This window comes from Hippocampus zosterae, chromosome 4 (assembly GCF_025434085.1).
Source record: "Hippocampus zosterae strain Florida chromosome 4, ASM2543408v3, whole genome shotgun sequence".
Lineage (NCBI taxonomy): Eukaryota > Metazoa > Chordata > Actinopteri > Syngnathiformes > Syngnathidae > Hippocampus > Hippocampus zosterae.
The window spans coordinates 11545772-11571592 of NC_067454.1; the positions used below are offsets into that span (position 1 = coordinate 11545772).

Below are 25821 nucleotides of genomic sequence, written 5' to 3' on the forward strand. Positions count from 1 at the left end.
GGACATTTTAATGCATTACAAGAACCCCAAAGGAAACTGAAAAAGACCCAAGATCAATCAGCTTATAAATACAAAACTTGAATGTCACTCAGTAGAGAGCACAAAACTTCAACAGGATTGAACTGAATTGTTAAGACATTTTTGTTCATTGTTGGCTTGCAACACTAATGACAGAAAGAGAAGAACACCTTGACTGTACATAAGATGATGGGCTGCACCATTTGTATTCTGATGCTATGAGACCTTTCATAAGAAAACTAGCACTGTAATTTATTGTACCGTGAAGAAAATACAGTACAATTAAATGAAATGTAAAGAATTGAAGCGATTTCATACATCAGTGCTTATTGATGTTGAGCCCATCCTGGTGTGTGTGGCTTGTCCATGAGGAGCAGTATAATACAGACATAAATATCACTGGCGGCGGGCCGGAACCACCTTTGTCAGAATGTGGTAAATTTCATATTTTTTTCCCCACAAATTTACACTGTTGGTATGTCCACAAGTGGGGGGGTTACTTTTGACAAATGACAAACCAATGTAAAGTGGCTTGCTGTCCATGCACATTGTCCCACAGTTGTCACTGGGTGGTACCACCGCACTACGGTTCACTTACATTACGAAATGTCCTTCCGTACTTATTTGTCATATCCTTGTTTATGATGATATTAATGCAGCGTGTTATACCGGAGACAAATTCCTTGTGTGTTCTACATACTTGGCCAATAAAGATGATTCTGATTCTGGTTGGTGAAACGTGCTCTTTTTGGGGTCTCCTGAAAAGGGCCGATTTTGGAGGCGTGAGGATTTAAACTTCTACCGGGAATATCATTTTACAGCTTGGCCTATTTTTGGAAGAGGTTTTATTTTAATTATCCGTTGCTTGTTGTGAAGTTCGTTGCCACCATTTATAAGATAAGATATCCTTTATTTGTCCCACAATGGGGAAATTTACAATTTATTAAATTAAATTAAATTTTAATTTATTTATCCATCCATCCATTTTCCGAACCGCTTGATCCTCACTAGGGTCGCGGGGGGTGCTGGAGCCTATCCCAGCCGTCTTCGGGCAGTAGGCGGGGGACACCCTGAATCGGTTGCCAGCCAATCGCAGGGCACACAGAGACGAACAACGATCCACGCCCACACTCACACCTAGGGACAATTGAGAGTGTTCAATCAGCCTGCCACGCATGTTTTTGGAATGTAGGAGGAAACCGGAGCACCCGGAGAAAACCCACGCAGGCCCGGGGAGAACATGCAGGAGGCCGGAGCTGGAATCGAACCCGGTACCTCTGCACTGGGAAGCCAACGTGCTAACCACTGGACTACCGGGCCGCCCACCATTTAGCGCTCGTCATTCAAATTTTTGATCAGAGCTCAAGACAAAGAAAATCGGCTGATTGATGGCTCTTATTTTGAAAAAAATGAAAAAAACTTGTGGCTGTGAAAATAGTCTTTTTGCTTCTACTCTAAGCCGTGGTAATATATATAAATATATATACGGTATTTTCACGACTATTCGACGCACCGTACTAATGGCCGCAGTCTCATTAATGGGTGACATTTCTGTATTTTACACATACACAGGACGCACCGTACGAATGGCCGCAGTTTTACAGTGGTAAAACATACGCCAGCTTAAACATACGGCATGCATGCGCGCACTCTAACACGTTAGCTTGAAGCATACGGTAGCATGCCAAGACATACAGATAATCTAAAAACACGTTTTTAAAAAGGCAACGAAAGCAGAACTGAGTTCGGGTGTATTTTATTTAGCCATCGTACAATGTTCTCATGTTTTTCGATCAATCATCACCCAGAAATCCATCAAAGTCCTCATCCTCGGTATCAGAAGCAGAGGACTGCACATCCCAGTTGTCATTGAACGCATCACATGCTAAAGTGTGAGTTTCTACGCATTGCCGAGCGGAAAGAAGGAGCAGCAACAGCAAAGTCAACATTTCTCTCATGAGAAGCTTTCCCACATTTGAAAGTAAAGAACAGAGCGAAACATGGTGGCAGCGCGCGTGTGTGTAGAAAGAATTGAACAATTGTGCAAGTACCGTAATCCATCAAAAACGCCGCGTTCCCTCTCGTTGTTGCGTATTGTGGCGTAACTCGCCAAGCGCTGCCTCTCACACCTTGTAAAGTTGTGTTTGCCACCGATCATCCATTGTTCCCATGGCGTTTGCAACTTTACTTTGAACGCCCGGTTGATGCCAATGTCCAGCGGTTGGAGTTCTTTAGTCAAGCCTCCGGGAATAACGGCAAGCTCATTTGCTTGACTTGTTTTTTCACCGCTGCTGTGAGATGGGCACGCATGCCAAAAGCATAACCGGTGGCTTTAAGTTTGAACTGAGCTTCGTAGGCGTGTCTTTTTGTCGAATTTATTTTCAGGGGTTCTTAGAAACCAAAACCGGAGTTGTTTTGCAACAATGCACATTGCCACACTCTACACAAGTGTTGGTACTGGCTTGAGGCGTCCCTTTAGCGTCCACTTACGCGCCCTCCCTTCACCATTGGCGGACTAGCTTGCCTGTCCTCTCTCTCCCTCTCTCTCTCTCTCTCTCTCTCTCTCCCTCTCCATATATGTATATATACACGCCCACCCTTCCCCGATTAGCCGACTTCTTTCCCGCATGCCTGGCCACAGTCACTTCCGCCTTTTCTCTATATAAACAGCGTGTCGGCTGTCAGTCAGATTTTGGAACTCAGCGCATATAAAGGACGGTCCGCACCATAAGGAGTCCTGTCCATTTTGGAGAAAATTTAAGACTTTTAATGGCGCCTTATAGTCGTGAAAATACGGTATATTAATCATATCTTAATATTAGCTTTGATCCGTCCTAGTTTATGAATGTATTAAAATATACATAGCTCCTTCGATAGAAGCATCCATTTTTATGTAAAATATTTTATTTTGTACGGTGTGATGTAAAATGGATGTTCAGCTATATAAAACCAGAGTCATTGCAGTTCCTGGTTTCCATGTGAAGAAAAAAAGGTAACAAATATTCATAAGTATATAAAGACATCCTGCCTTGGAGCATCTTCTCTGCGCTAACAATGACACTGAGCTGTGGCCTATTGAAGTGCAGCCTCGGGATACAAGAAAACAAAAGTCCATCAGACTGTCTGAACAATGACGCAGTGGAGATTCACGCAGTTATCGGCGGCGTCGAAATGCGATTCACACATTGTCACACAAATGGAACACAATCCAACCAAAGGAAATTCACATGAAGCAAATGGAAGGGTGAACTGGCCAAAATAGGAGCAATGCTTCAAGCTCAGCCAAAAATGCAACAGCATGAGCGGTGTCAATGTTCCCCACAATTTAGTTGGAATTTTGCCAAAACATAACCAATATTTTGGAATCGTCATGATCTCTATAACAAGTTTCAAGTAGGTTACCCATAATCTAAGAAGGGTAGAATTGGGACGTGCCTCCTTATGTTGCCCTGTGATACGAGTCCACGGGTTGTGTTCCGCAAGGAACAGCTTTTGAAGTCCACTGCGATCGAGATTGCGTTCAGACTTGTGAAGTTCCCAACAGTCGACGGCACACTGTCACCCTGTATGGTGTGCCAGTGGTGCACGGCGACACTTCGCTTTCTCTCATTTTACTTCCTTATATATGTTTGTGATTGAATTGGCTTTAGCGGATTGTTGTCGTACGATGTGGAACGAAAGCAGGTTCGCCCTGAGTGCTCAGTTATTTCAGGGTGAGCGTGTATGTGTGTGTGTACCTCAAACTGTTTGGTACCATAAGGCCAGACGCCAGCCCAAATGAACACGGACCCCCTGTGATCGCTTTGGCCAAGATCAAACAGACAAAGTCCCCCCCCCCCCACACACACACATACAAACTACTCACCAGCTGACCCAATTATACAGAGATGCGCAACGAGATGGAAACAAATCATCCCAGAAAACCAGTTAATTTAGAGGGGTGTAAGTAACACACCCGCACACCTACAGACACCCTAACTCACAGACATACACGCATGCATATGGCCCTCAGGTTGTGCAGTTTGATTTGCGAGCCAACAATTAGATTTTCAGGTTGCACAAAGCATTTTGTTATTCCAAAAGAAGACACGGCCTCAATAAGGAGAGAAGAATGTGAGAAGAGTGAATTCAGACTTCAGACTTCTTCTTTTCGAACATGTATGTGACAGTATGTTAGGTATGCACATTGTCACCAAAGACAGTATTAAACGATCTTGTTATGCTCTTTTGTTGTTTTTATGTAACATTTTGTTTTGAAAAGAAGTCAGCAGATCCACAACTTGAGCTTTCAGACCATGGAGTTTAGTTTTTTCTGTTTGAGAGTGCTCAATGTATTTGTACACTTGTGTGAGAATTGAGAAAGTTAATAAGCAGGTGTGTAAAGTGCATCCCCAATGAAATCACCCTCCAAACACATCATGCTCAGACTGCGGGACATTATTGTTTTCTGCCGGATGAGCCACGTCGAAGGTGTGGCAGGCGGAACATAAAATGAGACAATATGGTTATCTGTGTGATCAGAAAGTGGTTTGGTTTATTCCTATGCACGCAAAGCAAAAAGAGCAACGCAATATAACAAATATAAAAAAATGAAGCATTCTGTCAGGCTGAGCCCAAAATGACAAACAAAAGCACTTCTAACTTTGCAAACCAAGATATAATCAACATTACAATATTGCCTTTCACACAATTATTATGATTATTTTTTTTTTGTCTGTACAGTTAATTAAAAAAAAGTGAGAGGTAAAAAGATGAACACGTGAGGTTCTGGTCTACTCTGATGATAAAATGACTTTCGGAGGAACATTGAGAGAAAAGTGACACCACATCAGTCACTTTTATTGCTTAGGAACACATTAATTATGTACATAATCACCTTCACCACCTCTCACATTGTTGGCTAAAATATCTTTTCTCCATTTCCTTCACCTCGCAACCCCCTCCACCACCTCTCCTTGGGCCGCACCCCCACTTTGTGTGTGTGTGTGTGCGCGGCCTCGGGGAGAGTGGAGCAGTCATAGGGCTGCGCTAGCCTCTAATCAGTGTGAACAGCCAGCTAATTACCAAACCCTCAGCCCTGGCTGACTGTTAATTGCATACATTAGACACCATCAGCAGCACTGGCAGATTAACACTTAAAATCTTCCCATTGCTTTAGTGGATATGAGTGTGTGTGAAACAGAGAAGAGTGTGTGTATGTGCGCGCGCGTGTCAAGTGTACTGCCTCTGTGGTTGTGGCTTCTCATATTTAATACTTAATTAGAGCCAAACTGGAGACGCGGCCACACCGAGGTGGTCGCGGGGTGTCGGTGTGCCCGGGTCGCCTCGGAGCGGGCATCGTGGATGGTCGGGGGCGAGCCCGGGGTCTCTGAGGAGACGCCAGATGGAGTGACATTAAGAGCACTGCAGTGGAGCCATTTCAAAGAATAAAATATCAATATTTACATTTTAATTACCCACTTCCAGCTGCACCGGGGCTGTGTCAAATAATGCACGCGTGTGTGTAGGCTCGTGCCATTTAGGTCTTAGCTCTGAACAGAGACGTGAATTCCACCTTAGTGACAATCATCCGCTCTGCTTGAGAATGAACAGACTAAATACACTTTTTTTTGGCCATCTTGAATTCTTCTTCCATCCTTTCATTGCATGCTGCTCTCTTCATTTCATGGCTCAATGCTGATGCAGGCAGGAATGACCACAGTGTGCATGTGTGTGCATGTGCGCGCGTGTGTGTGTGTGTGTGTGTGTGTGTGTGTGTGTGTGTGTGTGTGTGTGTGTGTGTGTGTGTAGCTTGGATGCGGTAAGTCTCTATGGGTCTCACACAAACTGACACTGCTGATAGACAGTTTTGGAGAAAAAAAAAGAGAGCAAGAAACTGAAAAAATGTAACCCGGTCTCCGGAATAAAGGAGACATCGTCGAAAAGAAACGGATTGTCAAATAATATATATACGCTGTAAATAAAAAGAGAAGGACGCCGGCTTAAACCAAAATGTATCATATTCAAGCCACATTTTGTGTGTGCTATCATTGAGTTAGAATGTCACAATGAAGACTGTAACACGGTATTTTTTAAGAATTACTATACTTCCTTCAAGAGTTCTCTTAAATCACAATTGATTTTGTTGATATTATTGTTTTTAGGATTTTAATCTACCAGGATCCTTTAAAATGCTGCAAAATATGTTTACTCCAGAAAATGTTATATAAAACCAGGGATATAGAAGCCATCCATACATTTTCTGATCCGCTTATCCTCACAAGGGTCGCGGGGTATATTGGAGCCTATCCCAGCTGTCCTCGTGCAGGGTACACCCTGAACCAATTGCCAGCCAATCGTAGGGCACACATAGACAAACAACCATCCGCACTCACACTCACACCTCGGGACAATTTAGAGTGTTCCATTAATCTGCCACTTACGTTTTTGGAATGTGGGAGGAAACCAAAGTACCCGGAGAAAAGGTCTTTAAGGTCTTTGAAAGTGCTGTTTGGTAGCACTGTAAATAATATCGGGATTTGCAGAATGAGCTTGCATTTAATTTTTGACTTGCCCTGACTGTTGGCCTTGCAAGCAAAATGTTTCCATATCTCACTCTGTGCCTCTTTTTTCCAGTACGAACTGCAGATGAGTGCAGAAGCTTGTGGGCATTTCTATCATCAACTTTGGGGACAAGGGCACTGCTCACTATAGAATGCACTTGAAAAAAAGAAGAGATTTTTCAGCCAAGACCATTCATCTGATAATTATATGTTTGGCCCCAATATCTGATCAGAGATTGGATAAGGATCACCCATATTTTGTCCTAATTGTATATGGAATTAAATGAGGGAAAACGACCACGTGTCAAAAACTGCCTCTCTCTCTCTCTCTCTCTCTCTCTCTCTCTCTCTCTCTCTCTCTCTCTCTCTCTCTCTCTCTCTCTCTCTCTCTCTCTCTCTCTCTCTCTCTCTCTCTCTCTCTCTCTCTCTCTCTCTCTCTCTCTCTCTCTCTCTCTCTCTCTCTCTCTCTCTCTCTCTCTCTCTCTCTCTCTCTCTCTCTCTCTCTCTCTCTCTCTCTCTCTCTCTCTCTCTCTCTCTCTCTCTCTCTCTGACCTCAACAGCAGAAATTGTCTGACAGCAAATATTGGGTTATCACAACTATTGTTTGTTTATAGAGTGCAATGCAATGCAATTCCTTGGAAAAAATTCCAAGAAAATTCATTCAAACAAAAGATGAGGCTTCTGAGAGGATTTGAGCTCAGACAGGGGTTTTAAAGCGACTCAGCTATCGATGTATCAATCTGATCTGTAATGAATTCACATTTCCCAGTTTGTTCAATTAACGGTGTTGTGGCTGCCTATTGATCGCTCGCTGGATTACCCTCTTGGAACAATTTCCTGTAATAACCTATTTTTCTGAAGAGGCTGAATCCCACAATTATCAGACAACTATTTTACAGTCCAATCATACAATATTCTGCATTCCTGATTTGTGTGTGATTTAACTCATATGTTGGCTTCAGTTGGGTGGAAATGGATGGATGGATAGACGGATAGAGAGGTGGATACATAGAAGACTTGAAAACCAGAAGAGTAAACAGCATATTTACACATGTACTGCATGTACAGATGGTACAAATCCATTTACTACAAGCAATGCAACTTGAAAGAAGTGTCTGATTTGGTGGCCTTCACTGGTTTCCGAGGTTTTGCCTGTAGTTAAATTTGGCTGAGTCATTTCCCTAATAAAATAGTTGTGCACGTGTCATTACAAAATGTGTCTTCATATTTGACTTCTCCAAAAAATGTCTCATTTGAGAAGCGCTGGTCAAACCATTTGTATGCGTGAAGAACATTTTGATTTTGAAAAAACGAATTCCGATGGCCTCCTCTCTACTGGTGTGGTGTCCATGTACGAGTTTATGAGGTAATGTTGATTCTATCTCCCTAATCCCCTGTAGCTTCCTATAGCGCCACAAGAACACAAACTCCACAGGGATTAATTTAGCATTCACAGATTAGAGATATGATCTCCAATGTCCTCCTCCTCATCATCATCATCATTCAGGACAAGCATGGAAGAGGAAATTCTCAACAAGGGAGGATTGAAGACAGACAAAATGAGGGAAGAGATGAAAACTGATACACCTGGAGCCTTCTAAGCGCCCCGTAATGTCCTAGCTTGGAGACAAGAACATTAGGATCTCATTCCACATCCTCATCTGGGCCTGGAAAAAAAAAAGCTCCCGTCTGAAAATCTTAATTAATTGTCCAATAGTGCTGCAGGGTCATTATGCATCGCAATAAAGAAGCGTGTAATTATGAGATTTAACAGCCATTACCATGGCCAGATACTCATATGTCATCATCAGCAAGCAAGCCAATGCTTTGCTTCGGCTCAGTGTGTGGCTTGATGGACAGCACACAGATGCACTTGCACGCACGCACACACACACACACACACACACACACACACACACACACACACACACACACACACACACACACACACACACACACACACACACACAAACACACACACACGCACACACGCAAACACACACACACACACACACACACGCACACACGTGTGTGGACTCATCATATATATATAAATATATATGTCGTGTTTAGATAAACATGTCCACTCCCAATGCATGAACCAGCTGTGATAGCAGCCCACAGACGAAACATCCTATCAGCATCCTTATAAGATGTGCTCAGATCGAACACAAAGAAAATGTAGAAGGTTTATGGTGCGTTATTGTCATAAATTAGAGCGCTGGAGTGTGCCCGGGTGCCTTTATGGAAGCTTGCTGGAGCCCCGCCAGCGAGTGTGCAATGCAATGCTATGTGAGGACCGATGATTCTGACCTGACTGGACCTCACCGAATACATACAGTGTTGGTTTAGACATTCACACTTTTACTAAAGGAGGCCAATTTGCTTTTTTTCTGGTACTTTGTCACACACGTTAACACAGTGTATGTCCATCCATCCATTTTCCGAAACGCTTGATCCTCACTAATGTCGCGGGGGGTGCTGGAGGCTATCCCAGCTGTCTTCGGGCAGTAGGCGGGGGACACCCTGAATCGGTTGACAGTGTATGTTGATTCAAAAATTAATATCACAAAGACTTTCATGTTTGTTTGCTGTTAATTCAAAGGACTATGTAAAACCTATTCAGGTTATTGGCACAAAACTCTGATATGAGTAGGTGAAAAATCGATCAAATTTGGGGACCCTAATAATACTAGAAATCATTTGGCTTAATTTCTCAATCAAAAATACAAAATCTAATGACAAAATATAGAGATGTTCAGTAGATGGGTGCCATGGGCTGAACAAATGATCAAATTCAAATCAGCAAATCGCAAAGGCTGCAATTTGGGTGCAAAAAAACCCCCGGCATCTCTGCTTCATTCACTCAGTACACAATTTATTCATTTGTTTATGGACAAGCTCAGCGCTATCCACATGTTTCCATTTCATTGTTTCATGAAACACGCAAAGTGGTATCACCACAGATTTGTTGCGTTATGGTGGCAAGATGACTCATGATTTACGGATTTAGGTTCAAGCCACACTTGTTTGGTAGAATTTGGTAGAATTAGATGTTACTTGGAATGCTTAAAAGACTGCGAGAGTTGAGTCAATTAACAACTCCAATTGAAATAGATGAACTGTCTTTCATATTCATTTTTTGTTCACCTAATCTAGAACATTTATGTATCGTAATCTGATTTTGTTTATTGTAATACAAATTAATTTATTGTTGGTGTTAGAACAATTACATGGGAAGAGGAGCTTGAAAAAAAAAATCAGCGCATTTTAAGATTACAGTTACAATAGCGGGTTGAATAAATTGCAGTTGGATTATTCATCATCAAGTGTCCAAAGGTATATATTTTACCTCATGCAAAGTCCAATTCTACTCTTCAAAGCATGGAGCGGAACAAGCAATTTTCGTCAGTGACTGCCAGAATTGTCCTTCATAACATGTTACCTCTGTCAAGCACTAATCTTCAAGAGAAGTACAGTCGAAAAAACAAAAGGCAGTCACCATCACTTTGTTTGAATAAACCGATTGTAAATTTCCCCAGTGTGGGACAAATAAAGGATATCTTATTAGCATTAACTGATACTTTTTCGTGCTTTTATGAAAAATGTCGGCAATGCAAACAGATGTACTCAACACTGTTGTCGTCATAAACCATCATGGTGACAAAAAACGAGTCAACTGACAGATTGCAACAAACAATACCGATATGGAGACACACGTACATACAATTATCCAAAATGTTGCCTGCAGCTGTGCCTGCCTGAGGTCCATCTTGTGTTTGCCCATCAATGATATTTAGATGATTTCCCTGTGTGTGTGTGTGTGTGTGTGTGTGTGTGTGTGTGTGTGTGTGTGTTGTATATGTACAAACCATACGTCCTCCTCAGGGGCTGACAGGCACTCTCTAATCCCATTTTACTACCTGCTCATCCCCTGATGGAATGGATGAATCCTCCAGACTCTTATTTAAGAACAATGGATGGAAAATGGGGGAGAGGGAGAGAAGAAAGAATATGGATGAGGAAGTGCAGGAGACAAAAGGATGCAGAAGGTAAACAATGAGGAAAAGTAAACAGATACACGAGAAAGAAAAGGAGGCAGGGAGGGAAGAACTATTTCATGGCTGTCCGTGAACTTTGCACGAACCGACAGAACTAATGTGATGTCATGACTACCCCTTCCCTTCTTCCACCACATTTGCTGCGTGCATAGGTGAGCATTATACTTATGTGTGAACTTTTGTATGGCTTTGGGTGTGTGTTTACGCATGGGTGTGTACATGTGCACGCCGGCAGCAGACAGAGTTGGAAGAGGATTATTTGAAATGGAGTTTGGCCCGTGCGTAATTACGATCATCTATCTTTATGCCCCTCGCCATCATATCATATCAAATCACATCACTTCCTCTATCTCTCTCTCACACACACAGGCGCACACACATACCAAAACAAATTGAAAGTAGTAAAAGATGACTGTTTGCGAGCGCCAACTTGGATGATGATGATGGGCTCGGATGCTGATTTATTTGTCACTACTCATCTCATGTCACATATTGTGAAACTGTAAATGCTGCGCATGTTTGCATATGTACGTACACAGCTGCACACTGGTTGTGTAACAGACATTATTCGAGGCAGATTAGCCTCTGTGCTCACATCGCAGACTTGGTTTGGAAAGGCTGTCAGATAAATGGATTTGATTTGCTAATGTAATCAAGATAAAAGAGCAATGGGCTGTTGAGTGCAAATCTGCAGTATTGGTTTTTAAACAACTACTGGCAGTGCTTCTTCACTTCAACAAACTAAAACCTCAATTACTCTGAATGCTTTTAATGGGAACCTAGCTCATCACTCCAACACTACAACTGAGGGGCGCGTGGAATATGCTATATACGCAGTCGACGGTATAAATTTGGCCTCTGGTAGAATAGTTTGGACTATTCCAAGGCTTGTTGATGGGGTAATTCAGAATGAAAATGGCTTCAAGCAGGTCTGACCACGTTACTGGCCTGATTTTTTTTCCAAGTGTCTGAATCCAAAAGTCACCCATCCGTGAAGCTTTCCCAGAACTACCAGGAGACTGTGAGGTGCTAGGCTAACTTGTGCCACACAAGCTAGGAGTTGTAGCTGGCTAACTGGCATGGATAAAAATGGCCCGGAGCTGCTCCTCGCACCCATTAATCCAAAATAAGTGTCTGAAGAGAAAAACAATATAATAGCTACACATTAGGCACACATTTCCAAAAACAGGAAATACATATTTATAACTTTAGCAATGCTATGTGTGTTTGTTTCTACCAATTTGCACTGCCAAGTACAACAATTTTAGTTTTGAGGTCCGCACAATAAAACTTGACTAGGGTACTACTTAACCTAATCAAAATTATTTTCATTATAATTTTCAACCTTTTTACATCGTAAATGACAATGAATTCTTTTATAGAGACTGCCTTTTAGGCTCTACATGCCCTGTTACGACTGCTTAGGTGACTTTCGAGATGTTGTGAGGTGTTAAAAGTTGCTCTAACCTGGTGCGACACACGTGAATACAGTCATTGTGGCAGTTGCTAGCATGTGTGAAAGTAACAGTCATGTGTGCATATGCGTGTCTTTGTGATGTGTCAGCTCACGCTGCTGCAAAGATGTTAAAGGTGTGTCACCAGCAACGTGTGACCTGATGAAGCTAAGTGTCACTGTGATGCCAACTGAATGTGTGTGTGTGTTTTATGGAAGTTTGTCCCTTTAGCAGACACGAGAGGGAGACTAGCCCTTGGTCATATTCATCTTTTCACCTTGTCTAAAAGTAGCCACACATCTCTGTACATGCAGTACACAAACTAACTGGTAACTACAAGTAACACTTTCTAATAACACTTGTCAACAGCAGATTTTAAACCGAGATGTCTTTATGTGTCTGTAAATATATATTTATCGCTGATTTGAAAAAAAGTCTACCTTTTTCTAGTACAGTATATTTAGTTTTAAGTTTGACACTCACGCAATACGGATTTTAACATACACTGCGATCCTGAGCTGATCGCAAATATGAATACATAAATTACTATATTACACACTTTATATCGTCATTTTATTATGATTATTATGAAAACCCATGTAACCAATTCAACTTGAATATATCTTTGTCATGCCAGATTTTGTTGTAGCTAGCGAGCACATGAACAATAATGCATAACAAAAAAAAAGATGCTAACGCAAATGAAACATTAAAGAAGGAACTAAAAAAGAAATGCTTAACAATAGAAGGGGAAAAAAAGAACATGCTTTGTTTCCTTTGTTTTCTCATATTGATGACGTGCTTCAATACCTGCAAGCTTTAACCCAATAAAGCCAGCCCCACTTAATCCAAACATAAGGATCAGATATCAAATATTCTCACGCTAATTTGATTTCACCAGTATTTGTTTTCATCTGCAAACAGGCACGTGTTTGTTTGTGCGGGCCGCAATAAGCGAGCACCTATGGAAAATGGGTTGTCTCCAATGCAAAGATAAGACGGACCACAAAAAGTGTCCATGTAAATACACACACACACACACACACACACACACACACACACACACACACACACACACACACACACACACACGCACACACATTTAGAACTGAGACACTGGCCTCTAAACGTGTTATGCTGCGCAGGAATGAACATGTATGGAAATCAAACACGCCCAAAAGAGCTGTGCAAAAATCAACAGCAAACGGAACCACATCCATTGTGATAAGCAGTGAAGAGCAAAATAAAGACTAAATACAATTGGAAATTCTAATATGATATATTGAAGACAAATTTGATTGAATATGAGAAACTATCCACTTTTCATTTCAGGAACCACGTTATTGCAATTGCTGAATTATGATGCACCGTATAAGGAATCACTCTTGACTAATTTTCTACTTACCTTCACCCCTATTGTCAACAACTTCAAATCGTGAATCTACACGAAATAAGACTGCACAAACACAGTCACGGACGTAGTGTGTTTTTTCAAGGTGAGCGTTAGCGTGTTTGAGGAGGCACTGAGCAGGCTGTGATTGTCAAGGTGAACTAGTGTTAGCGGACAGAATGGGGCCAAAGCTGCCACCGACTTTATAGTACGTGCATGTTGTGTACACAGCTGACGTTTTATTGCAGCCAGGTAATGGCAATGAGACGACAGCAGCGGCCCGCTCATAGATGAAATGTGTGTGAGTGCAGTTTGAACACAAACGAACGTATCGTGATGTTATGACAAATAAGAGTGCCTCGACAGTTGAAAAGGATTTCTTCATGTTTGCTGTCGGTTGCCATTGTCAATGTGGTTGTATAATCTGGTTAGATATACTCATAAACTACACGTTTGACTTCTATGAATTTAAAGTTTTTAAAATTTATTTATTTTTTTCCACTTGTTTTTTTTTACAGACTGTCTTCTCGTCCTCCTTTGGGGAATTTGATGATAACTTTATACGCTTTGAAACAACTAACGGGCACTGGTTGAATGATTTTGAAGGGGTGAGGAGTATTTTATTTATAGCTATTTTATTATTATTACTGAATAAAACTGCTGTAACACCTCATTTTTTCCTCTTAGAATCAATTAAATATCTATTATTTTATCTCTATTTCCACTCTTGTCATCCAATTAAGCGTGTTCTGAAAGTTGACTGACCTTGAGCCAGCTGCCCGTTGCACGTTTGTGTCACTGAGCTTCAACAGTTTAATTTTATGATGCCGTGGTTCATGTCTTTTATTTTTAACTTGACTGTTAAGAATGTTTGTTGCTTAAAAAAAATACTTAAGGTTCTCTCATAAAACGTCCCAATAATTAAATGTATGAATACGGTGGTGTTTGCTTGACCAAGCGATTGATGACATCATCAGCTTCACCAGACTTCAGTGGGAAGTTGAGGAGTAACCTCACGACCACACGGACGCACACACTCATGCACTGAAGTGTCATAATGAGTGTCAGAGTTAATTTAGGGAGCTGGAGTGTCACCGTCAAGTGCAGCCACTGATGAGAATATCTGTGGGTGTCTGCTGAGACCCAACCTTTGATTTGCTAAAAGCAGCTGGACACTTCTATGAATCAATATTTGCTGAGAGTGTGAGCGGGTCGGCCTGACTGATTGACTGGCTTGGCTATGGAGTCACTTGACTGACTGATTGGGTGGTTGCTAACAAGCAAATTAGACACCCTGGCTATGTGAACAAAACACCTCAATGCGAATGGATTTCATATAACCATATTGGGAATGGTCAAGCAATGATGCCAGGTCAAAACTTCCTACGTACAAATTTGGTAAAATTCTTTTTCTTTTTTTCCCTCCAACTCAATACTTTTGGTTGATTTACATGCATGCTATTGTTTAGTAACTGTGTAATGATCACTAATTGTTGAAGAGGAAATGAAAGACAGCAAAAGCAAGCAAGTCGCCTACGGTACTTGAAAGTTTCGAGCTCCAAAATCCTCCTACAGCTCACTTGAAAGAATAAACCCCCACCGCTCTTTCAGCCATTTTTTACAGCTCAATCAAAATGAATCACGGCCGATGCACTACAGTCCGCTTATCCAGAGTGTCAAAATTGAAATGGAATGAAAGAAAGTGGAGGATGAGGAGAACCAAAGTATCAGGAGATAGTGACGCAAGTAAATGGGGGCGGGAGTCATTTCATTTCTTGAATAAAGAAAAAGAAAAAAGCACTCGTATAGAAGGCCACAGGTTTTGGTAAAATACTGCATTAGAGGTTCTTGTGGGCTGATTGGTTCATTTGTTCGCTTCCTTGCTCCTTCGTCAAGTCAAGTGCTCACTTTGCCTGCCTGTCTTGGCCTTTTGTGTGGCCATGTCTAGATAAGAGCTACCAGCATGACTGGCTGCTAGTCATTTAGCTATTATGCAGCGAGAGAGAGAGAGAGAAAGAGAGAGAGAGAGAGAGAGAGGGAGAGAGAGACAGAGAGAGAGAGGGGATAAAAAGACCAATTCTCCAGGCAGACAAATGGCCTTTTCTTTCCATTCACATTCTCATTGGCTTCCTCTTTAAATATTTGCCGGGCCTCCTCTCTCACCTGACTGCTCCTCATTCCTCCTCCTTTTACACGCACACTTGACTGTGAGATGCGGCCTAATACCTAAGTGCGGTTGTCTCCTGGAGAGCTATTAAAATGAGATCTTCTCTGCACTAATCCATATTATTGGACGGCACAAGCTTTTCACGCCCTGGGAATAATACCATAGCATTTTTCTTCAAACAGTAGCTTCTGCTTTAATTAATCATGCGGTGCGCTGTGCACTTGAATAAATACCACAACTGAAATGGGCACCCCTTTTTCTTCTTCTCCATAAAACAATAACAGGTGGTTCACCACCACACTCATTACTTGCAAAGCATGCATGGTACATGTAAAGCTGAAATGTTCCATTTCCTATTTTCTACAGCGATTGTGCTTTGTAGGGTGTTCAACCTGTACTGGTTGCCCACCAATCACACGGCACATACAAACAAGCAACAATTCACACTTATATTCACACCAAAGGAGAGGTTAGAGCAGAACCTTTCTGAAACTGACATCTAATTCTTGGGAACCGGTTAGTGAGAAGGTCTCTCAGTTTAATACACATTTTTGCAATAAGATATTTACTGAAATGAATTACATATTTTTATTAATTAATGCTCTGATCCCAGAGAGGAGAAAGACGGTCCAGAAAAAAAATGATGAATGGCTATTCTGCGAAGACACTCATCATGAAAAAAGTAAGGTGGTAATAAATAACAGAATGCAACACTTTATGTCCAGGGTTCGACATTAATGGTGGCTGGATGTCCGGGTCTACTCGTGACTGTGTCGGGCCACCCGAAGTTCACCGATGCTTTTCCTGAGCTGATGGAATCAATGCATTCTTGTTTTTTTAATCTCTAGTTTTCAAAATTGGGGTTTTACACACCTCAATTCAGAAATCGGGTGGCCCGGTAGTCCAGTGGTTAGCACGTCGGCTTCACAGTGCAGAGGTACCGGGTTCGATTCCAGCTCCGGCCTCCCTGTGTGGAGTTTGCATGTTCTCCCCGGGCCTGCGTGGGTTTTCTCCGGGTGCTCCGGTTTCCTCCCACATTCCAAAAATATGCATGGCAGGCTGATTGAACACTCTAAATTGTCCCTAGGTGTGAGTGTGAGTGCGAATGGTTGTTCGTCTCTGTGTGCCCTGCGATTGGCTGGCAACCGATTCAGAGTGTCCCCCGCCTACTGCCCGGAGACAGCTGGGATAGGCTCCAGCACCCCCCGCGACCCTAGTGAGGATCAAGCGGTTAGGAAGATGAATTCAGCAATCATCTTTGCTCTTTTTATCCCTGTTTGATCGCCCCCATTCACTGACACACTTAGCGGTATGTACTGTCTATCGCTTCCACAGGTAGGCCTACATATATACAGTTAGTTGTAAATTTCCCCAGTGTGGGACGAATAAAGGATATATTATCTTAGACATTTAGTTAAGTATTGTTTTAAATCGCAATATCTGTATACTGGGGAGTGGACAGTGTGGATATTTATTTAAATCCCTGACTTGATCACTTACCGGTGCTATGTAGTCGTGTACATTCTGGCCAATAATACTACACACTTCTCGACTTCATCCACTTTAAGGCTGACATATACATTACAGTATAATTATGGACTTTGTTAAGTATTGATTTCAATCAGGGCCAGTGCCAGGTCTGGCAGGGCCACCGCAACTTCACTCATGGCGGCCCAAAAGGGCCAGCACCCAAAAAGGCTTAATGTCAAATCCTGTCTATAAATCTCTTCAAGTGTTTACCTTTTCAAACGATAACTTTGCGAACATCCCAAGCAAATCATAATGCTCCATCACAGATGAACAATTTTTAGTACAGGCTCATGGCCTGCTCATGTGGTACTTGGGAGCTACCTGATGCTTGCTGGCACCGTGGTGATGACCACGGATTTAGAGCCGGCAATTAAAGCTACATGCATGTTTTTAGAATGAGAGTCAAAGTCACAAACGGGGGAATAAAACACACAGGAGGGCGGCAGCGGAGATTTCCGTGATTGGGTCATAGCCTTCCTTCATGATAGCTTTATCATGGTATCATACATATACTGCAACACATTCTGTTGCCATCAATATTATTATTTATTAGTATTCAAAATGCATTTAGACACATAAAGGCTTCCCTTCTTCTCACTCTACCAAGAAATGTTTGACAATCTCTGCAGTGGAGTAAATAAAAGATCAGCAACTAAATGAGCAAATACAATACAGTATAAGCGCATACACACACACACAGCTTTGATTGTTTGTGTATCAGATACTGCATTCATGCGTATGTATGTAAATCCTCAATGCCGTTGATTTTACTCTTCCCATTACATTTCTCTCCTCATGCACTTGTGTGCGCTTTAATATTCTTTGCGGGATATCAAGAGACACACACTCGCTGAAACCTCATTTTCCTCCTCTAATGACATATCAAATGTTTGCATATAGGCCATATCAGTATGGAAATGTGCAAAGCAATACAAGCCAAGCCTTGGAATAAAAGAAGCAATCAAAGTGATGCGTGGGTGCATGGATGCGTGCGTGTGTTGTCACCAGCTTGGACGATCCTGTGTGTCAAACACATGACTTGTAACGCGCACACACACACACACACACACGCACACACACAAGTGCGCGAGTACACGGGCAGAACCAGGCCTTGTTATCCGGGGGCCTGTCTTGCAGGCAGCCTCTCTAACGCTGAGTGATGTTTAAATTAGTTTACAATTTAGCCTCCTCGCTATCTGCAGACGGCTCTTAACTCAGCGTGCGCGCCTGTCGTGTTGTTGTGTGCGGGCCTTAGTGCATGTGTGAGCGTAACAAATTGTTGCCAGTACGGCAGACATCTAATGACTTCAAATTAGCTGCCTGGCGCTCGCCTTGACACGTTGTTACCATTGTTCCCGGCCTCAGTGTGTATGTCGCCGTGTGCGTGCGCGCGCGCGTGCGGATGTGCTTGTGTGTGTGTGAGCAGCGCAGCGTAACCATATCATGAAGCATAAATTGGCTTCACCTCTCCTCACTCTGCCTCTGTCATTTTTCTCTTTGTCTCTCTCCATCAATTTGATTAAAAAATTACTGTAGCATAGCAAGAGAAGACGTGCGAGCACACGGGTACGTACGCGCGTGTGTTCACAAGAAAACCTTGTAAGTGCGCTCACACACATACACAAATGAATAGAATAGAGTGGCATTTATTCTATTGAAAAGAAAAGAATAGACCTGTTAACCTTCTTATCGTACATGAAAGAGGATAACAAATGTTGAAGTCCGGCATTTCGCTCTGAGAATCCTTTCCACTCAACACGAGATCACTTTAGAAGTGTGTGTGCGCGCGCGCACGTGTCGTGTGTTGTGCGTGTGAGTATTAGATCAGTGTTCAGTGTTGTAAACAGAGCTGTGGATTGCCTTTCTCGCTTGTCTAATCACGCTATCTCTCCACCGCCGAGCAATCACACACACACACACACACACACACACACACACACACACACACACACACGCACATACACACACACACACACACACACACACACACACGCACACTTTAACCTGAGGATGGCCTCCTCCCTTATAAGAGGAGTGGCTAAAGCCAAAGGTGAAAGCCAACACGACATGTGTTGGTGGGAGAAGAATGAAAATGTCAAATTTTCAAATGCAAAAATAACTTTTCATTGGCCACATTTGGCATGTGGATCAATGACGAGCATGCCTTCCCACTGTGGGCACATTGTTCAATACAAACCATGTTTCGCCTCTGTCTCCCTCTTTCCATTCATTTCTTTGAGTTGATTGATAAAAAATAATGCCTATCGCTCCAAGAGCCTTGTCGGGAACGCCATTGACTGCAATCGTCATGGATTGAGACAGTTTAGCATGTATTCTGATCTGTATATCATTACAATGCCAGATGCTGTTTGAACAATCATTTGTTTCATTTCTTTTTGTATTCTATGTTCGTCAACATTAGGATTCTTCCATGCTAATCTGTGATAATCTGAGGCGCATCTTCCCTCCTCACTGCTGTCACAAACCACAACATCCTATTTCATTGTTCCCTCTCTTTTTCCAACACCACTTGCTGACTTTTTAATGCATCCTTCCTTTGATGTAGGGATGGATGTTTGTCATCCATCCATTCCTATTTTGCTCCACCCCGACCATCCATCCGTCCTTACCTACCTCCCTCCGACCCAACCCACTCCACCGATTGATCCATCCATTCACTCATCCATCCATCCCTCTTGCACAGTTCGACCCCTGGTTCACAAACATGATGGATGGTTGTCCAAATGGTGTCAAGGTGATTTGGTTTATTTGTTCAAAAGACCATCATTTCCATGAACGGAGATGTTGTGTATGTTGTGAGAGCATTTGTTTGGCCCTCTGGAAATTGCAAGAGTTCAAACTGTATGGGTGCGGGGATTAGGGTGAAAGGTTAAGCCGTAAATGCAAGGTTAGCAGCACGCATGTTTAATGTTTAAGTGTGAAAAGGAAGCCTTAGGAATGTGTGTGTGTGTGTGTGTGTGTGTGTGTGTGTGTGTGTGTGTGTGTGTGTGTGTGTGTGTGTGTGTGTGTGTGTGTGTGTGTGTGTGTGGTCTCGCAGCGTGCGGTTGGCAGGCTTCTCCTACCTGGGATGTGCTTGGCCCAACCGATGTTGACCACCAGCTCTCTGTCGGCCAGGTCGCACAATGTAGTCAGGGCCTTGATGTCGCTGTCTGGTACTGTCGGGTCGGGCATGGCATAGATTTTCTCTGGCTCGGCCACCAGCAGGTGAGACACAATTTTGTTATCTGCAAGGCAGCCAAAGGCAACTGACATGACCACCAGACAAGGAGAAAGACACAAAGACAGAGAGAGAGTGAATACATTTGTTCAGTTTTTTGTTGTTGTTTTTTTTACACTTGAGCAAGTAGTTGCACATCAATGTGGGCTAACAAATATCGAATATCATAGAAAGTCACTAGCAAAGACCTCAAAAGCAATGATATGGACATTTGACATTGTACATCTCCATACCTAATCATTCAGATACACAATTTCACATGTAAATTAAACTGTTTAATAATGCTGCTGATGATTGCAAGAGCACCTGATTAGCCATGAAATGCTCAGGCAAAATACTCATTATTTGCCCAAGTCATTTTTATAGACAGTGTAAAATAGACTACCGAGTTCCCATCATGTGAATTGAATGCAGAACATAACAGAAGGAATCGAGGCAGAAGAAACTACGATAACGTGGTTTTACATCATGTGTAATGATATTTTACATAATTCCAGAACCATTTGATTAGTCAAGGTGAAAAAATAATAAAAAAGATTAGTGAATATATTTGATTTAACCATTAATTATAATAAAAAAGCTAAATAATGCAACAAATACTACAGTCCTCTTGATTATGTCAATGTTCAAAGGGCTTTATAAAAGCGGCCTGCGAGTTGTCATTTGCCCACTCTGCTTTCGAGAGTGGACATGCGAAACAAAAAATGGGCTTTTTTAACAATCATGCACTGAAAAAGGTTTTTGTTGAATTTCTCAATTTTATTTCTTCAAGTGGTTACACTAAATAATATCAACTGGATACAGATAGTCAATGATTTTATAATTATCACAATTTAACTCATTAATGTCATTATTTCTTTTAAGTGTCCAGTGTGTGAATGGCATCGTTGCCTGCCTTTTTATTTACGCCAATCAAAAGCAGCCTTCCTACGTTTGGGTCTACCACTATTAGTGCAATGACAATAAAGTTTTAATCCAGGGATTTAATCATAAAATCAAAAGAGCATCATTATTGTCGAGATGCTCCAAAAGGCCACATCGTGTTGTCTCCCGTTTCTCACCTTAAAGAAGCTCATCGATACACATGTAAGGAGGAGATAATAGTAAAAGCCAAACAGATCAGCCATTAATAGTGACTTGTGGTGATGAGATCTCTATGGCCCATTAGCAACACACAGATATCCTGCTCCCAAATTAATCCTCTGACAAATGAAGCAAGGGAATAACAACAGAGGAGAGAAAAGCTACGAGGAGTTAAAACAACTAAGCAGGAGATGAGAGTCATAAAGGGTTTATAAACACACACACTTGTTCTTGTTGTAAACGTGGACACACAAACACACACGTGCGCATAGCCATATCTGCAAGTAAATCTTATTTCATTTTTACCTAATTAGAATCACTGCAAGCCCATTTCGAAACGCGGAAGTATTGTCCTCTTCTAACAATCAATGTGGACACTGGCTTGGGTTATACATTACAGGTGTGTGTGTGTGTGTGTGTGTGCGTGTGTGTGTGTATACAGTATATATACAGAGAGAGAGAGAGAGAGAGAGAGAGAGAGAGAGAGAGAGAGAGAGAGAAAGCTTCATGCCAACAAATAATTGCAACACAGCAAAGCTACCGAAAGTAGCATTAAGGGGATAGTTATAAGCGTTTACCGATATTTGAACACAAACACTGCTGCAACACATGCTGACTCACAATATAACAAGACTCACAGGCATATATTCTTCCTCTGCGATATATGACACCGTTTTGTATCTTACAAATGTTTGTATTACAATGGATGAGGTGCCACACTAGAAGGGGCACGATGCCAATGGACAATGAAGCATGAAATCATGACGCACAAATGTTTTAATTCCATTCATCCATCATCCGAACCGCTTATCCTCACGAGGGTCGGGGGCGTGCTGGAACCTATCTCGTCTTCAGGCAGTTGACGGGGTACCACCTCCCGAACGGGTTGCCAGCCAATTTCAGATTTTACTAAAGTTATTATATTATTATTTTGGTAAATCAAGCAACTACTTTAAAAGAACATTATTTTCAGGACTAAAGATCAAACTTCATTAAGTTTTCAGCCTTCCAACAAGTTAATGGTACTTGGTTATGGGAAAGATATAATATCAAGGGAGTTTGACAAAAATTGGCCATAAATCGTCAAAACAAAATCTAATCAAGGTAATAAAAATCAGAAGGTAAAAAGTAGTTGGTATTTTGGGGGGGAAGTTGGTCATTGGTTTAGTGGAAGCCAATGTATCTCCAAGAGAGAACAATACCGTGGCTACAATTGTGTGATGCTATCATTTCTGTGATTAGTGGTACAAAAGACAACCGAAACTGTCGTGCAGCCATTCAGCATATTGGACTAAATCAGAATATGCCTCAGCTTTAAGCAAAATGGGCTTTAGGGAGCAAGCTGCTAAACACTGCTCAATCTGCACTGCGTGTATGCTTTGTATGTGTGTGTGTGTGTGTGTGTGTGTGTGTGACCAGACGGTTAGCTAGAGAGCTAACTGGAGTTTGATGTGGTTGCCAGATTGGATTTAATCCGGATTAAAATTCTGGCTGGTCCCTCCCTACCCACCACGCCTCCTCTTCTCCATCTCTGTGAGAAAGCCCATCACTTAGGTTCGCCTCCCCTCCTTTCCTCCCGCTGCCTCTTGCTCTTGTTCATTTTCCAATCATCAGGTTTTGGCGAGGAGTGGATTTGACAGTTAAAAAAACAGCAGATCCAGCCAAAGCTAAATGAATATCTTTAGAGTAAAATATGACAGGTATAAAATGTTATGACCCTAAACTGGTAGCTGTAGAAACAAGGAAATAAACTAAGTCCCAAACAGATGGGCTTCTCACCACCCTGCGTCCATTTATGTGATAGCACGCACGCGTGTGTGTGTGTGTGTGTGTGTGTGTGTTTATAGCCTTGTTTTTAACATTCCATCTTTTGTGTACATGAGCACGGTCTGTGTGTAATTATGTAATATTTGTGGAGAAATAGTTAACTCCTGCAGGAATGAGGATTCCCACCTTTGAAATCAAATCCTAACATCTACAATACATTTGTGCACGTGCATGTGTGTTTGTGTACGCGTGTGTTCTTACATGGCTTCTTGGCAGGTAGAGCCAGCTGAGGGTTCAGATAAGGACTGTTGTCTGCATCTATCCGACGTTTATACTTCTGCCTTCCACCGCGAACCCTGTCCAGACGAACACCTGGAAACAACGCAGAGACATAATAAAGTTTGTGTTAATTACAGCCCTATCGCAGTCGTAAACCTTAAACAGTCACTTAGTACAAGTAAAAAAAAGTTGAGTTCATTAGCTCAGATCACTTTGTGTTTTAAAAGCTCGGTTTCATGTGAAGTCAGTGGGTTTACGCCAGCGGCAGTAACGTGGGGAGGCACTGCTTTGTCGTTCTGAGGTTGGAAGATTCATATCTCAAGTCTGGCCTTCCTGTGTGGAAAAAACGTGTTCTCTATGGCTTCATTGCACATAAAAAAAAAACCCAAAAACAGGCAGGGCAGGTTCATTAAAAAAGACAAAATTACCCGTAGGCGTGAATGTGCCGTGCGATTGGCTGGAGAAAAGTATGCAGCTGTCCCCTGCCTTTTCCCCAAACTCATCTGGGATGGACCGATATGAATCAGATATATGCCGATATACGGTATATTTATCCAGATTCTCACTAACGTCCTTGGCCAATGCATCCGTGTTATGTGGAAAATGATCCTGCAATTGGACTTGACTTTTGGCAGCACACGGAACTAGGATGTTTCAAATGTATGACAAAGCACACAATGTGATGCGCGATTGTTAAAGAAATGTGTGACAGCAACTGCAACACAGTCCACCTCGGTGCAGTTGAAGGCGCAATATGTATCACAGTTTCAAAGTGCGAAAAACAAACAAAAACAACAACAAAAAAACTATCGTAAAAACTTCCATATGGTTGTTTTTATTTTTTGGGGTAGAATATACACTAAAACACCCCCCCTCAAAAAAAATCTTTGATCTGCCCTTATTAATACAAACAGAAATCAACCTGAGACCGAAGTAACTCAACACATCTTTGGTAAATGGGCTGACTCTCTTCACCGCTTCAGTTTCTGAAGCCAATTGCTATCTCTCCCTATTCTCCCTCAGTCACCTTAATTAATTGACACAAAGGAGCCCTAATTGAATTAGGCTTGTCTCTCAGGGTATTGGATATTGCCATGGTTACCACTTAAAGATGGATAAGGACGACATAGGTGTCATATGCCCTGGAGCAAAAGAGGACACCATTTAGGATAATATGATGTGATTGGTAGCAATATTTTTTGCAAGTCCTATTCAGGAATTGAGCCATCGTTTGGCTGATTTGTTGCTTTGACTCAAAAGCAAAAATGTATGATTGGAGTGCTGCGTGGTGACAATAAACACAGCTCACTTCACAACAAACGGGTTTGGTAGATCCAATCCAATCCAATCCAGACACCCCCCCCCACCCTCACCCGTCACCAAAAAAAAGAGGCTTTGAGATTTTTATTCCCTCTGACAGCTGAAGTTTACCGTCAAACTAAACATAAAAGAAAAAGAAATACAACAACAACAGTACTTCATCACTGCTTATCGTAATGATGTTGATATTTTTCTTATAAGAAAAATATAAACCAGTACACCATTGCTCAATTTTTTGGGATTATTTGAGCAGTGTGTCTGTTTCTCAGACGTGGTTTTGGACAGCCAAAGAATCACAGAGTTAAGCCTACCAAGATAACAAAATAAGACTTAATCAGTAAAAAAAAAGACTCAGACGCATTTGTTTAATTAAGACACTACTTTTTGTGTGTGCGTGTGTATAAAAGTAAGGAAGAGTGAAGGCATTTTAAGGATAATCCAGTGAAGATTACTTTCTTATTTTAACAAGCAAAACTAATCTGTGTAAGAGCTGCACTCGCTAGCTTGCAAACACATCCCCACGCACACTCACGCAAGGATTGGGAATTAGTGGATCATTGGCACAAAAACAAGAGCCAAGAGAAAGAGAATCGAAACAGAAACACCTCTTCTTCTTTTTTTGCTCTTTGGCCCGGAGGACACGACGTACACAATTTCCAAAAGACGATTTACAATATGGACTCGTCAGACCAAAGGACACTTTTCCACTTTGCATCAGTCCGTTAGATGAGCTTGTGTCACGGAAGGCAAGAGACGTTTCTGGGTGTTGATAAATAGCTTTTGCCTGGCATCGTAGAGTTTGAAGTTGGACATATTTGCTGTATTTACTGACATTGGTTTTCTGAAGTGTTCCTAAGTTAGTGTGGTGATGTCCTGTACACATTGATGTCGGTTTTTGATGCAGTTCCACCGGAGGCGTCAAAGATCATGGGAATGTGTTGAGGCCATAAAGTTCATGATGATTTGCTAAAA

At 41.9% G+C, this 25821-nt stretch overlaps 1 protein-coding gene across 4 annotated transcripts in view; it reads right to left on the reverse strand.

Annotated features, from left to right (window-relative positions):
- Positions 1–25821, reverse strand: part of esrrga (estrogen-related receptor gamma a) — an 81984-nt gene that overhangs the window by 14708 nt on the left and 41455 nt on the right. For 2 of the 4 annotated variants that reach the window (XM_052063419.1, XM_052063420.1), the window contains exons 5-6: positions 23512–23622; positions 20246–20407 (exon numbers count right to left, since the gene is read on the reverse strand). In XM_052063419.1, coding sequence (XP_051919379.1) covers positions 20246–20407; positions 23512–23622 — 273 coding nt within the window. Of the gene's footprint in view, positions 1–20245; positions 20429–23511; positions 23623–25821 lie in introns of all 4 variants that reach the window. The other 2 variants (XM_052063417.1, XM_052063418.1) reach the window with 1 other exon arrangement.